The sequence below is a fragment of the Haemaphysalis longicornis genome, unplaced genomic scaffold, assembly GCF_048455015.1.
Source record: "Haemaphysalis longicornis isolate Haplotype H1 unplaced genomic scaffold, Haemaphysalis longicornis Haplotype H1 scaffold_2, whole genome shotgun sequence".
NCBI classification, from domain to species: domain Eukaryota; kingdom Metazoa; phylum Arthropoda; class Arachnida; order Ixodida; family Ixodidae; genus Haemaphysalis; species Haemaphysalis longicornis.
Window position 1 is genome coordinate 150,396,121 of NW_027526295.1, and position 15,340 is coordinate 150,411,460.

The window sequence follows — 15,340 nt, forward strand, 5'->3', positions numbered from 1 at the left end:
TGATTTTCTGCCTCCAACTGTACGTGTAAAACTTCCTCCAGTCATTCGACTAGAGTCACAGATGCCTTGGTGGCAGAGATAAAATCCATCCTCAACATGTGGCAATGCTAGTTATGGGCACATTTTCTGCTGATTGCATCAAAATTTACCCCTGACATTGGCAAACAAACCCCAGCTCCAGCGGTCTCATGATGTGATGAACGAGTATGTGCATTTCTGTATCATTTGTTTTAACGCAACTATTTTTTAAAGTAACTTCAAAAAAATTAAAGCCTTTCCACTCAATGTGAAAGCTGTCGGAAGTGCAGAGCAGTGATACGCCATAACGGGCTGTAACGCCGTTCTCCACTCACTGCTACCACCCAATGCAACTCAAATTTCCCGCCTTAGCAGTGCTCGCACGTCCCCTGCCTGAAACTGCATCAGCGGGAGTTCTGTTCTTGTTGTGCTAGCGTTCCCTCCCGCACGGGCCGGTGTTGCATTGCCACTTTTTTTTCACCTACTATCGAAAAAAACTGACGCAACAAGCGTTCCTAACTAAATGAACACAGGTGCTGCCGGTTAATTACGTATATTTTTCCTCCAATGTGCCTGCAGTTTTCTTTGCGCTAAACAACAGGGAGATGCATGACAAACGCCAGTGGTTCAAGAGTTTGGAACGCTTATGACTATATAAACCGCTTGGCTTTCGAAGTCTCTGGGTTACACTGCAACAACAGCCGTTACAACAAAACACTGTGTGGCTTTACTTGGGTCCAGCGAGCGAGCTACCAGGGGTTTATCCAGAATTTCGATTTCGGGGGGGGGTGTCGAAACCCTCCTGGGCGGTTGGAGGGGTGTATAAATCTCTGGGCAGGGTGCTTGTGGTTGTGGAAGCTTATGGGGGTGTGTCGAAATCCTTCTGGGGGGGTGTTAGGGGGGTGCTGAGGGTGTGTGTATAAATCCCTGCGAGCTACAACGACAAGGCAAGCCCCTAAAGTGCTCTGCACTTAAGAATCCTCCTTTAGGCCTTGCCACAGATTTAGTATTCGGAGAGAGGGAGAAAACAAACATAACAGCCTCTATGCTGATGTGCAAACTGAAGGTCCCTAAATTTTCTGTGCAGATCCTGCAAGTTAAAGGAGAAGTCGTGGTACTCATCAGCCACTTACCGTTTTCGTTTTGCCTTACAGACCGCACTGGACCCGGACGTCAGCGTAACACCACTGACAGGTGGCAACCAGTCGCCCGACCACAACGAACTCACAGTGTACTTCTAGGTCATGCTGCCCCCAAAATGGCAGTTAAGTGTTTTTTTCTTTTGCCCACTTCTTTGAAGATGGGCAAGCGGAGATTCAGCGAACTGCAGAAAACTTGCGTACACACACGAAGTGACCAAGTCATTGTGATAAGCCTCTTGTATGCCAAGCCGTCAGTGCCTTCCACATCCCCTGCGACTGTCAACAACAGCGGCAGAACGTCGTCTTCCCCGCAGCCGACAGGCAAGCTACCAAGTTTGCAGGACAGTGTTGCGTACGGACATCGTGGTGTGGTGCGGTGTTTGCTGTTGGATTGTGCGTTGTATGTGAGCCGTGGTTGCGAACGTGGACTGGAAGTTCACAGAAATCGTCGTGATACCACTCTTCTCACACACTGCTCAGCAGAGATGATTCAAGTGCTCGACAATGTTGACGCAACCTTTGCTTAGTGCCGAGAAGAAACCCTTCACCGGGAAGCAAACATCGGGTGTAAAGTGTGGTTACAATCACCGTGCGAAGCTTTCACCGAGAAGTTCGACGAAACAGGACTGGTGAGAAACCACGTTGTGTCTTCTGCAGCCACGGAGAAGAACACCAACAGCCAAGTTTTTCTGTAAAGCGCAGTTCGTTCTATGTACTGTTGCACTATCGTTGGTGGTGAATGAGTTGCGCACCGGAGTATGGCTGCGCCGTTATTTATGTTTTTTGTCCTTGTCACAAACGCTGCTCGCAAATGCGCACGCAAAGTTGGAACTTTGGAGTCAGAAGGAAGATAAAAAGCTCGGAGTCTCAAGGATTGTCTTGCTTGAAGATACAGGTAACACGACGCTTATTCCCTGCAACTAGCGAAGAAATAATTGCTGTGAACTAACAAAGGCTTGCCATGCCACCAAGTCGGACGCCAACGTGGCTCGCGCCCAAAGTCATGCAAACATTTATATTTTTGCGAGCATCCAGGTCTACAAACCGGAGCAGCAGACGAAGCCGCTAAAGTGATCGATCACCCATTTTTCCGTCATCCTGCTCTCAACGCGAACTTCATCAAGTGCCAACAACGCAGTGCCGCCGCTCCTCTCCTGCCCTTCAGTGCGTGCATTTTGTGCAGCGGTGTCCAAGCTTTTCTGAACGCTCGACATCTCATCCAGTCAAGCGAAGTTTCTGAACTGCCCTGCTTCCGCAGCGCCTAGTAACTGCCAGCATTGCAAGCTTTTCTATTCACCAAAGAAATGACTACAGCCAAGACGTGGACTATACAATGCTTGTACATAGGGTAAAACAAGAAGAAGAAAAAAGAAGGCGAGGTGGTGTGTTTTGTACATAGATTTACAGGGCTGCCGTTGAGGCTGCTGTGTGTGCTCTTCCCTTGCCACGGACGCTATAGCGAGAACCGACAGAGTTGCCTTGCCTTAATATTTCAAGTTGTCGTATACATAAATACGTATATTTTCCTAGCGTTTTCTCAATGCCAACACCTTTTTGCAAAGGCTTTGTATAGTTCCTTCTTTCTATGCTTTTTTTTTTGTACACCTGAGAAGAAAAGTGCTAGTAATGGAGCATTTACTGTACATTATAATGAATGAGCGGAAATAAACTGAAATGTTTTTGTGTACATTTTATGTTTTGCTCTCTTATTACAATGTTATGCCCAATGCTCTGGTTTTCTACTTGATTAGAAAAAAGTCGTTTTTTTTTCTGAACTGCCAAACTGTTATTTTCTTTCTGGTGAAATACAAAGGTTGTAACTTGTAACTTTCATTAAAGAAGCACCGGTGGCAAATTCAGAAGCCTGAAAAATTACATAACAGGCTTCAATTGTTCGTGGAGATGCCTTCCATCAAGTTTTGCGACCAGCTATGGCTACAAACATATTGAAATCAAGTTTTAATTGCCTTGAATGTGAGCTAACTCAGATTACCAGCACGAGCGAAATAGCTGAAATCACTGTTAACGGCAGACTACACTGATAATGGTAGCACGTTTCAGCATTGAAAACACTCTCCTGCACTGCTGTTGTCGGTGGTCCTGTTTGCCTGGCTGTCAGGCACTCAGGCAAAGAGGCAAAAATTTAACGCTGGGCTTCCAAAAACTGATGAAACTCCAAGATTACAAACAGAAACAAACTGAAATCAATACACACTAAGATTAAGCCCAGTAAATAGCATCATCACACAAATTTGCAAATTACTTTTAAAATTTTTGGTCACTGCACAAGCTCTGTGGGCCAAATGGAAAAAAAATGTGCGGACAGTGCTTTACTATGCCTGTGCGGACAATGTGCAATCACAGCAGATGATGCGACAAACGTGCACGGCATCACGAGTTTTTGACTGGTGTCACCACCAGAAGTTTTGCGGTCACAACACTGTGACGTTACACTGGCCCGTATGCCCTAGAATGACTATCTGTACTGCTGGAGACCAGAACATAGACAGGTTGAAATGAATGCACCGTAACGAATTCTATGCTGGTTGCTGGCTACTTTCAGTCTGATTTTGATAATTACTGGGTGAAAAGGCATTGTTTACAGCATGAAAACCAAAAAGCGAATATTTGGTGTCAGTACCATACTTCTCCAAAGTTGTCTTTGATGCTTCACTTACGCCTTATTGCAGAGAGTAGATTCTTGACTATTTTCATACAGTAATCCTCTCTCACAACAATGAAGAACCATTAAATAGCTTCCCGCAAAAAGGCATACTTCCCCTAACATCGCCAAAGCCAGTTGTCTAAACACGAAAGTGACAGCATGTTTGTAACCCATCTACCAAATACATCAGAGGTCCAGGGTTCACCTGAATCTACTGGCAAATTAATAAATTACAGCCTACTGCCATTATTCCAAACTTTAAGGGACTTTGAATTTTGTTTGAATTACCAGAATATCTCATATTATATGACCCTGGGCAAGATGGCAGAGACCATTAAGAGCAGGCATGCATTTTGATCACATTTTCAGGCACTTCTAGATGTTTTCTATACAAAAAAACGAGAGAGATAAGAGGTGAAAATTCCAAAACAAATTTATTTGCCATCTACTGCTGACCAGACCTTTGAAAAACAAAAAGCCAGGTCCGGATCACACGTTTGGTAATTTTTAACTGATTGGGTCACACCAAAAATGACTGTTCCAAAGGTGACCAAACTTTGAATACGGGAATACAGTACTCTTGACTACTGAGCAGAAGCATCACAAAAAAATCTGAGAAGCATCATGGTGTAAAATAAGCTTTTGCTTCATTCCAAACATTTCCTTGCAAAGCCATTCATTCTTGAAGCCTTGTGTTCTTACTTTTAAATTTTTTATTGTTATCTGCGATATAATAATGCTAATTTTTAGCTAGTAGTAGTAAGGTGGCAGTTACATTGCACTGTGGACAAACAAAAAGTATGAACTAACTGACAGACTTTGAATTAAGCGGCTTTTAAATACATTAAAAGAATGGCAGGCCAACCAAAAGCTTGAATATTGTTTGAATTAACCAAAAGTATGAATTATCATATTTGAAATCATCGCAAGTCTACTGTAGTTTTACGACTCTTTATTAAGATACTCCTGCTCAATTTCTTGCCACATAGGCTCCTCCTTCACTTTGACAAATTTCTAATCCAACATAAATAAAGTGCTCTTGATAAAGTAAAACATGTTTCTCAAGATGAATCTTACTGCAATACAAACATCACAAGGCTCATGTGACACAACGAACAGCAACTGCTAGCTGCATGTCTTTTTGTATTTAACTACGCGCCGATTTAGAACACTACTGGCTGGCATGCACCAATGAGAACGGCACATGCCTAAAGGTACATAACCAACTAATTTTTACTGTACACTTCGCAAAACTATGGTGTCGGGTAGTTGGTTCATGCTGAATAACGGTTTAAAAGTGCGAAAAGATGAAAACAGAAAAACATACAAAGTGCTACCTCCAATTACTTGGAAGGAGTTGGAGATGCACTACATCCAATTAGTTGAACGCAGTCACTGTTTTGCTATGCATGTTTTTCTGCCCGCGTCTTCCAGCGCTTTAAACCTGTAACTAACTACTGTACACATCTGACTTAGTTATGTGCATTTGCAGTGAGCAATTCTTGATTCTTGAGGCTAAAAATAGTAGATATCAGGCAAAATCCTAAGCTGCTGCTTTGCCCTCCAAGGTGATGACTTTGAGATGGTCTCAGACAGTGCCAGCATCAATGTCTGCAATTAGGACAGCAGCCAGGGTTTCCGGTGTCACTTCTTTTGATAGGAAATCTGAAAAACAGAAGGAAAGAAAAAGAAAATTAAAAAAGCTCACACTAACGCGTAAGACTTGAAGGTAGCGAAGCTGTACGCAACCTTCGCGACCATCAAGAAGGTTTAAGTCCGCGATTGCAGCCGATCTGCTTCTCCCTAAAACGGTGTGCTCGGCCTGACAAACATATGCCCCAGGGACGCTGGGCAGTCATCGCGAGGCACGCACACACAAGCTATCAGCATTTTCTTGGTTTAGGTAACTGCCAGGCGGTCGCCGTGAGGCCTGCGCTCATATGCGTGCGCTCGGTAAATTCATGGTATTTTTAACTGCGGACATGAATGTAATTACGATTTGCTAAACAGCTCCGCTGTTAAAAGTTCCAGGACTGCTGCTATAGAATGTTGTCCCACACCCTTCTTTATAGTACAACCACAAGAGAAGCACTGGAAAATGAAGTTCTGAGTGCAAGAAAATTTTGGCAGAAGATATACAATTTTTTTTCCAGACAGTACAATTATTAGTAGACCTTTATTTTTTTCCAATCACTCCCGCTCCAAACAAAAACTAGTTCTAACTTTATTTTACAACTTTACATCAACAGCTGTGGGTTGGTTTCTAGAAAAATATCAGGTAGCAGGGGTGGTGTCTACTGAAAAGCGCAGGTCTGACCATCATTTTTAGCAAACAGAAAATTGTTAGGATGCGCAAAGCTATCAACACTGCAAACCCACAGCTTGTACAAACCCTACAGAAGCCTGTTTAAACAAATATGGCTCTGCAATCTTTTTTTTTTTTTTTGAGTGCATGCTGGCAATATTGCCTGTTGCTTCAGGGCTTCAAAATGGTGATTTCATTTATTTTTCAACTCTTCTATAGCTAGCTATGAGAACTACTGCCCCAAGTCTGTCCTAGGATTGGTTGCAGACAGCTCGTGCCTGGTAAACCGGAGAGGCCAGTAACTCGCAATAAAGTACTCGTCACTGCGAAACAAGTTAAAGAAGAAAGGAAGAAAGAAAGTGGTAAGTGCAAGAACAAGAATTTTTTAAAATGAATTAGCACTCAATGTTGAGCATTTTCCTCATGGAACAGGAGGAGCAAGCAATAAAACAAGTGAGAGGGCAAGTGCAACAGTCAGCTGATGAGCCACCCAACCAGCAACCAAACAAGCAAACAAGTAAGAAGAGAAAGAGGATGTGAGAGACAGTGAGAAGAGGGGCGACTCCTCCTCACCGCTGACTAGCTGGTGTGCAGGCTTGGCTCCACCATGAGAGAGTAGTTCCCGGCGGTAGCGCTCGCCGGCTGCCCGCCGGAAGGGGTCGTCGCAGAACAGTTCGCGCCACGTCCAGGCAGCCACGGCTCGGGACATGAGGTAGGCGTAGTACTTGGCCCCATAGCCCACCAGGTGGCCAAAGCGGAGCTGCCAGGCCTGTGGATGACATGACAGGAGGGTCGTAGAATCCATTAGGCTCAGATTTTTTTTCATTTTATTCAGAGGCGAAAGCAGCTGAACGAGCATCACGTAGACCCTGATAAAGTTAATTTAATTTTATACCTCAAAGTTACACGTGCCCACGAACAGCTGCAAGGACACTGCGTCTTTATTTCAAATTTAACAAATGAAAGGTATCCCTTAGCAGTACATAAGAAGCCATTGTATCATGAAAGCTAAAAAAAATGTGTGCCAATCCACCCAGTGAAGGTGGTTGGAAAGCGAAGCTGTAAATGACACCCATTACAATTACCCATGCAACGTCACTTCAATTAACAAATGTGGCTCTACAAAGAGTGAAACCAGATACAAGTGAAATGCATTTAACCACACCCTTTCTAAATTCAGAGATATTCTTTGCTAAGGTTAAATCATCATGATTTATAAACGGTGGTTGATTGAGTTGTATTGATGAAGCACATGAGTGGAAACTCCGTTCTTATAAAATTAAAGGAAGCTCCAACCCGGTGTTAGGCTGATCTCACTTCTCCTCCATCTCTGCCTCCACTGACGGAGGCGACGAGATCAGTGGCAGGGACGGAGGAGAAGTGAGATGCCATGTGTTGGCGTGAGCTTCCTTTAATTTTATAAATCTTAGTGCATGCGCAAGGCGCGCACACGCCCGCTACACGTGCCATGGGGGGAGAGCACAGTGGCGTGAGAGGCCGCGTGACGATATGACGTGGCATTCAGCGAGAACGCAGGGGGTGCTCGGTGAGTGCACTGCCTGTCTCCCCTGTCTCTGCGTAGACTTGTGGCTCAATCGGTAAGATAGCGGGCTCTCGCTCCGTTTCTCTATTCGTTCCAGGTTCGATTCTTGGCGGTGCCAGTAACTTCTTTTATTTGTTTGCGGGAGTTTTCTATTGACACCAACGGTCACAACAGAACCCTTGGGGGGTAGAGGTAAAAAGCTTCACTTCAAAAACACAAAGAAATTTGCCAGTAGCCATTTCATGCACAGAGTGAATGGCTACTTGCCCATTTCTTGCCCGTGAGTCTCGCCCCTGTGGCTTCCCCCCACTCCTCCCCCTGACTGTAAGAGAGAGAGGGATAGAGAGGCGAGCACGGACCGTGTTGGGCACGTAGGGCACCCCGTAGTGCTGCCCCTGCAGCTCTGCCAGCAGCTGGGTGGTGCTCCTGCCCAGCGGGTGGTGGGCGTGGTAGCGCTGGTCGAGCAGCGCGTAGAACACCTGCAGCTGTGTCTCGCTGGCCGAGAAGTGGTACCGCATCTGCCGCAGGGACAGCGCCATCTGGTACGGCATCGCCTCCCCCGTCTGGTAGTGGCGCGCAAACGTCGACACCACCTGTGCATTTGAGGAGAGCACATAGGTACACGGCCGACCCTCGAGTCATAAAAAAACTTTCCGTTCTAAGAAAAGGCATACTATATGGCATTCCATGTCATGCAGAACTTGGAAGCAAATTGACCTTGTGGTCAGGAACATGTGCACTAATGTTAGCTAAACAAAACCTGTCCGGCTGACGCATTTTCTTTGAGACCATGTTTTTAGTGTTCAGTGCCAGCAGTGAGACTACACCTTCACATACAATCTTTTGCTAAGCGGCACCTCAAGAGTGGTTGTCCCATAACACCTCATTAATGCCCTAAAAAGACAGCAATAAGGTCGAAGGTCACTGCATCAGTTTTTTTCTTTCAGCTGGTTAATCCACAGCTTAACATTTCATAACACATTCGTCGTACTGATAAATTTGGCTATGTTTTGCAAAAAACAGGCCCGTTTGCAAAAGAAAGCTGAATAAGATTAAAGCATGCTGGTGTCAGCACAAGATGAAGATGTCTTCATACTGGACATTGCAGCACTATCTGAGCCACTTAAAAACTTTTTGAGCAAACTGCTCGCTCTTATGCACTCCTATTCTGCACGAAGGCTGCATTCATGGTCGAAGACACCAAGATTGAGGAAAGCACTTACGTGATTCAGGGTTCGTACAGGCTTCAAAAGCAAAAATTAAAGGGTTTTCCAGGACTTTCAAGGACCAGAAAACACATTTTCAAGGTCCCCATCTATATTTTATCTGGGATTATTCATAACTTTTCCAACACAATGCAAAAGCTTTTTATAGCACAATACCTAAGCACATTAGTGCACATCTAGATAGGTGCTAACGGGTCCGTAAATGCTCCCCCAGCTTTATTTTTTTTTATTTCATGGCTGGTATTTACAGGTTTTTCTTTTTCCTTTGTGTTTTTCTGAGGCTGTTTGATTTCAAAACTTAGTTAATGTTGCCTGCATCTCCTGCTTTGTCAGCAAGAGTATCAGCTGAAATTAAATCGAGCAAGTGTTGCTTCAAGGCAGGATGAACTATGTACACGTCTACCATATGCACGTAAAAGCAAATGTAGATGGAGCGTATGAGGCACAGTGAGCATGCAATGAGCAAGCGTCCACAGACTAGATGCAAGCTAGAGAACAAAAGCTGGCTTTTACTGGATTGTATCGTGATATGGATTGGATCGACAAGTGCCTGCTCCCAATGTTGCCTTGTAATAATGAAAATCCACCAAACTTGTAATTTCGCGCAATACACTGAAACTTGATTGTTACAATGTTTCCTTACATTTGTTAACACCTAAAATCCATGACAAACACTTTAAATTCTTGTGACAATACATGGCAATTGATTCTCTCCAGAAAAATCAAGGGTTTTCAAGGACCATGTAAAAATTCCAGGACTTTCCAGGCCTTGAAATTGACACTTATAAATTCAAGGGTTTTCAAGGTTTTCAAGGACCTGTGCGAACCCTGGTGATTGCTTAGAAATTAAATAAACACTTTTTTCACCCAAGGGAGCCCCACAGTGTCTGATGAACACACGCCATCCAACAGTGACAACATCCAGCAGTTTCGCCAAATGAAACGTTCCATGTCACTTCGTGGGTGGCAGAATATTCTGCCTTTTTTTATTTTCAAAGACAGACAGATAATACCGCTGTTTTGTGAGAAGTGTTCACTGGTCATTGCAGACATGACACTCTTCAAGTGAAAATAGCTGTATCATGTACCTTCATGCCAAACAAAGCGGACCATAAATACAACCTTTGTGCAAAACATAAGCGCAATAGTGCAACCCGTTTAGTAAAACACAGCAGTTTTAAAGTCACTTGGTTACTGTTGACAGCTACCCTGCACTATTACCCCCCACTACCCCCCTACTGCCCCAAACTGTAGCTGCATGCAATGGCTCACCCGAGGGTCTGAGGAGAAGTACTCCATGAGGATGGAGGGCACCTCTGCGAGGTCGGTGGCACAGCGGGTGCCCGTGACGTGCTGGTAGCGGGTGCGCGCCAGCATCGAGTGCATGGCATGCCCCATCTCGTGGAACAGGTTATCGAGCGAGGATGGGCTCAGCAGTGGAGGGGCCCCCCACCGCGCAGGGGACAGGTTCAGCATCAGCACCACCATGGGGAGCTGAAGAAATTTAGTGAAACTTCATTTGGAATTTGGATTGAACATTTGAATTTGAACTTGAATTTATGTGGGTGAACATTAGAGTCATCGCCCCTTTTCAAAGCCAGTGTCTATATATTGAAATGAGCAACAGCAACCACCGTTGATGGCTCTGTTACCCATGCCGCCAAATAGCGGCAATGTGGAAGGCAGCAGCACTGGAGAAATTACCTTCATGCTACCTGTATCAGCATAATCAGAACACACAATATATCATCAGCATCTTGATCATCAGTGTGCTGTGCACAGGAGCTGAGTGTGCACGGCAGAACCATTCAGACCTTGTATAAGCCTCTGGGCTGTCCTGCCAATAAACCTCAATATATATAGCTTGTATTCACTGGCGAGGCACGCATGCAGGCAACCATGTGAGTGCGCCATTAGTGGTTACGTCAGGCTCCATGGGATGGCGGTACTTGTCCGTGCTAAGCACATGATTTGCGTTGGACGTTCCAAACTTTACCCCCCCGAACGCAAAGTATTGCCTGGAATCCAATGTGAGTGCAATTAATAACATCTCTGTTGACACCACCGTTGAGAATCGGGTTGAAACGGAGCAGATGGCGCACGCCGTATTTTTTTTTCTTCGGCGTGTGAGAGCAGTGGCACAAGCTGCGCCATGTCCGTGGCGCATTGGCCATGCCTGTGACCGTTTCCAGTGTTGCCCAGCGAAGAAATTCACATTTAAACTTTTCAATGAATACCACCTAAACAGGGTGTCCCAACTATCATGCACAAAGATTCTAAAAAAGAGCAATGGCATAACTCAAAGAAAACCTAGTGCATAATGTTTCCAGTACAGTGGAGTAGCAGCCAGTAAGTTTTTTATTACCTAATGCGATTTAATTAGGTAATTGTAATAAATGATCTATCTGAAGAAGTACTGTCCCAATTATTAAAGTGTCAACAACAAGGCACTCGTAAGACCCCACAAGGGACATCTAACTGTGGCATTTTTAGCGACAAACTAATTGTGCCCTCATTTTTTCAGACTGATTAACAAACCCCGCTAATTATGAAAAATACCACGTGACGGTGCTCCCACCCACATCATAAAGCAGCGCCATCGAACAGGCTTTCTCTGAGTTAGCCAGAATAAAATAAAGGAAAGAAAAAAAAGAAGAAATTGCGACCGAGTTCATGCTTTTTCTGCCACGTGAACCCCATGAAACTTGCTGTTGCTTTTTCTTCCGTGCCATTACCAAGGTGATGCACTGTCTTTTCAGGCATGTGACAGGCAAGCTGTTGCTTTCAATCAGCTTATTTGGGGGCGCTGCTTTATGAAGTGGGTGGGAGCACGGTCACTTAGTATTTTTTCATTTCGCGGGGCTTCTTTGTCAATGCGTAACATTTCCTGAAGTACAGAGTCCTTGATTTGCAAGTCTGGGTGTGAAAATACACAGCCTATGATACCGTCTATGCTGTAGTCACTGAGTGAAATGCGAGACCCAATTAACTTGCGCATTTTACCTTCTCCTTTACATTATCCCGTAAAATTAAAGGGTGCAGAAGGAGAAATTAATTAGTCAGAGGTATGAAAAATTTTCGCTCCAGGTAAACAAGTTTAACTCTTTTGCTACTGCCGGAAAATTGACTAATTTTAGGGGTCCAAGGAAACATTTTTTTTTCCTGCTAAAAAATTGGTTAGGCACTAATTGCAGGAACACAAAATGCAGATTATTTAACGGCCTTTCCAGTAACACCAGTTTTTTAAAGGTTTTTACATATCATAGTTGTAAAAAAAAATATCAAAATCAAAATTTTTGTCAAGTTGTCGAAAAAAATCATAAAAAAGGAGTTTTGTTTATCAAACCACCGGTAGTAGAAAAAAATTAGAATATACATTTTGTAGGGAAACATTTCAAAAACACGCCCTAGAAAAAATGTCGACTTGCGCGCAACAGTTTGTCAGATATAAAAAAAAATGTTAGCATGCACGGTGCTCGTGTCATGCAGTGAAGCCCAACCTGCAATTCAAAATGTGCAATTTCGGGTGGTTTCCTGGAATAAACCTGGCGGTTTGTCATTATCAGAGGCACCAATTTGCCCCCACATAACGTAAAAACATCATATCAATGGCTGACTTTTCATTTACAGCGAGCACAATATTTGGGACAAGCATGCGATGCGGAAAAAAACATGCATGAAGTTGAAAACGGAACGCCGTGGCTGATGCTTGTTGTCATTCACGGTCAGTTATCTCTCAAAACATAAAGCTGAGCTTTATTATCATCTTCTTACTCGCAATTGTAGCCTTGCTCGCAAAAATGAGGTACGATGAGCTAGAATCGTGCCCTGCGATCTTTGGCCGAGTAGCAGTTGTGCGATGAAAAAGATCAGCACAACGAGCCTCCTCTATTGCAGCGCCACCTAACATTTTTCAAATGAAACAGTACAAGAACTTATCGGAGACTCCGTCCGAATAGACAGTTCAACTAAGCAGCAACATTAGACACCCGGATATACCCTCGCATGGAAACGAAACTGCAAGTCGAACAGCTGGCAGTGTAAGGCCAGTTTGAAGCGCTGTCCTCGGCGGAACAGATATCTGGTGACTGGGTGTGATCTTTTGACTTGCATCTGAAGTTCTTATCGCCGAAATCGGGTTAGGGTGGGGGGAAATCAGGAGTGCCGTGCTTTGTTCGAGGATCAGCCACGGACGCTTCAGGCGCCATGGCAGGTAGCCTTAAAGTTGGGTAACTGGGTAGTAGCGCTAAATATGAATTTCGTGATGCAGAAACAAAACCGAAACTGTTGTAAACTGTTTGCGAATGGTCCTGGGGTAAGTAGAACTACCACAGTACTTAGAACAACGTGCGCAAAGGCAATAAAACTGCCTAAAATCATAAAGTAGCTTTGCAACCAGGCACTGCTTGACATTTTCAGCCGATTTCTGGGATTATTACTGTCAGAGCGCGAACCTGACGATTGAAAATCGTTTGCTAGTTCCCCATTCACGCCCTGATAGCAAAAAACAAGCGCTGGTACAGAGTAATTACGAGTTGCACGCATTCTTCGTTGGTAGCAGTGACGCGTGATGACCACGCCCCTTTTCCACACCCAGGTGATTCAAAAGCGTGTCAAAAATCCCATTTCCGTAGCAAAAATGAAAACAAAACTGATTTTGAAAGGCTATTTTCTGATCTAACTCCGAACAGCTTTACTTGTTCGAGAAATGCGTGGAACGCTATGAAAAGGCGCTCCCAAAAGTATCGATCAAATTGATCGATTTTGATAGGCGCGGTAGCGAAAGAGTTAAAGAATAAATGTGAATGTAAAGAAAAGCCTTGATGAAGTAGATACTTGGCTGGCCGACAGGTAGCAGGTAGCATAAATGAAAACAATCAAACTGAAACATTAAAATCTAGTTCAGGTCAGTTGCAACACCTGTGTTTCCATTTCCACCATCACTATCCAAAGAAAATCTATGTACAGACAGGACTAAACACGAATGAATAAGAAAAGGACGGGCAATGCCCCTCTACTCTCCCAATCGTAGAGTAACCAAATAGCTGGAGCCATGGCTCAAACTTGGGAAAGCAAAGCCATACTGAAGTCTTATGAAGGGCTTCAATACCAGCGCTGCAAAGACCGGTTCCCAAGAAAGCTAGTCTGGTCCCCACCTGGTAGGATCCATCGGGCAGCATGCGGCCTCCCTGTATGGTGAAGTGGCAGTCCTGGTTGGGCTTCTCCGGTCGCTCAAACAGGTCGCAGTAGATGTGGCCCAGCAGACGACCACCCCCCTCTTCCTCTTTCACTGCCTGCAGTAGAGGGGATGGAAAAGAGCGGCAAGTTTAAAATTTTCAAACGCCTCCTCAGTGCTCACCATAACCTATTGGCTCATTGAAAAAGCATGGGCTCACTTTCATCAAAGCTGTGTACCCATCCCTTTGCTATTTATTTAATTTCAATTTTCATTACCAAATGAACTCGGCGCAGTAGCTACACCACCTTTATGCCACACACTATGAGCACAAAGTGTATGTAGTCAACACCGAGGCACTGGGAAAATCACTGTTAGTGACGACATACCTAATAGCCACAACACTCAGCTGTTAAAACAAAAACAAAATGAAGGGAGGCCAAAAGAGAGAGCAGACTTTACAAAAATGGCAAGAGATCGTTAAGGCGTGAAGACAGTACCGCTCTTTGTTCACGGGCAGTAACTACATTTCTTTATCAGTAAAGCACAAGAACAGAACATCCATAGATCTATTCCAGAGAGGACGCACTTTCATTTTATTTATCACTTCTGGCAGTGGTACAAAAAAAATCTTTGTGCAGCTCATCTGCACACATGCCGGTTATAAACAACGCCCCCCCACCTTTAGCCAATTATGCAAGTAATATTACGTTTCGAATACTACAAAGGTGACTCAAATATAGAGCACCAGCCTACAATGTAACCTATCAGTTACAGAGTTCCCCAAAAATGACCAAGCTTGTTCTTCACTTGCAAGACTGCCTCAAAAAAAAAAACTCTTGGGCAGCATTTGCAGAAGGTTGATTGATTGATTGATATAGGGTTTTAACGCGCCGACGCAACGCAGGCGATGAGGCACGCCGTAGTGGAGGGCTCCGGATTAATTTTGACCACCTGGGGATCTTTAACGTGCGCTGAAATCTCGTACACACGGGTGTTTTTGCTTTTCGCCTCCATCAGAAAAGCGGCCGCCACAGCCGGGAATCGAACACACGACCTTGTGCTCAGCAGCGCAACGCCTTAGCCACTGAGCCACCGCGGCGGGTCCATTTGCAGAAGGCTTAACAGAGAGAACTAAACTATTGTTGTAGCAACTACAAAAATAAGTGAGGTCTATAAGGTTGGTGACAGAAAACAGATCATCGTATCTAAAGAAAAAAGAAAAAAAGAGACCCCGTTCAGCGTAAAGATTTCTATTGGATGTT

The 15,340-nt window shown here is 44.3% G+C and overlaps 2 protein-coding genes across 4 annotated transcripts in view; one reads left to right on the forward strand and one right to left on the reverse strand.

The window, feature by feature from the left end:
- Positions 1 to 2,979, forward strand: part of Cad96cb (protocadherin Fat 4-like Cad96Ca) — a 381,477-nt gene extending 378,498 nt beyond the window's left edge. For 2 of the 3 annotated variants that reach the window (XM_077698388.1, XM_077698389.1), the window contains exon 16: positions 1,173 to 2,979. In XM_077698388.1, the coding sequence (XP_077554514.1) occupies positions 1,173 to 1,259 (87 nt within the window). In that variant the 3' untranslated portion in view covers positions 1,260 to 2,979. The remainder of the gene's footprint in view (positions 1 to 1,172) is intronic. The other variant, XM_077698390.1, reaches the window with a different exon arrangement.
- A 1,261-nt stretch (positions 2,980 to 4,240) lies between these two features.
- The window catches only part of LOC144169305 (mitochondrial intermediate peptidase), a 32,591-nt gene continuing 21,491 nt past the window's right edge, over positions 4,241 to 15,340 (reverse strand). The window contains exons 11-15 of the mRNA XM_077698391.1: positions 14,056 to 14,193; positions 10,172 to 10,393; positions 8,033 to 8,266; positions 6,704 to 6,899; positions 4,241 to 5,490 (exon numbers count right to left, since the gene is read on the reverse strand). Coding sequence (XP_077554517.1) covers positions 5,414 to 5,490; positions 6,704 to 6,899; positions 8,033 to 8,266; positions 10,172 to 10,393; positions 14,056 to 14,193 — 867 coding nt within the window. The 3' untranslated portion in view covers positions 4,241 to 5,413. The remainder of the gene's footprint in view (positions 5,491 to 6,703; positions 6,900 to 8,032; positions 8,267 to 10,171; positions 10,394 to 14,055; positions 14,194 to 15,340) is intronic.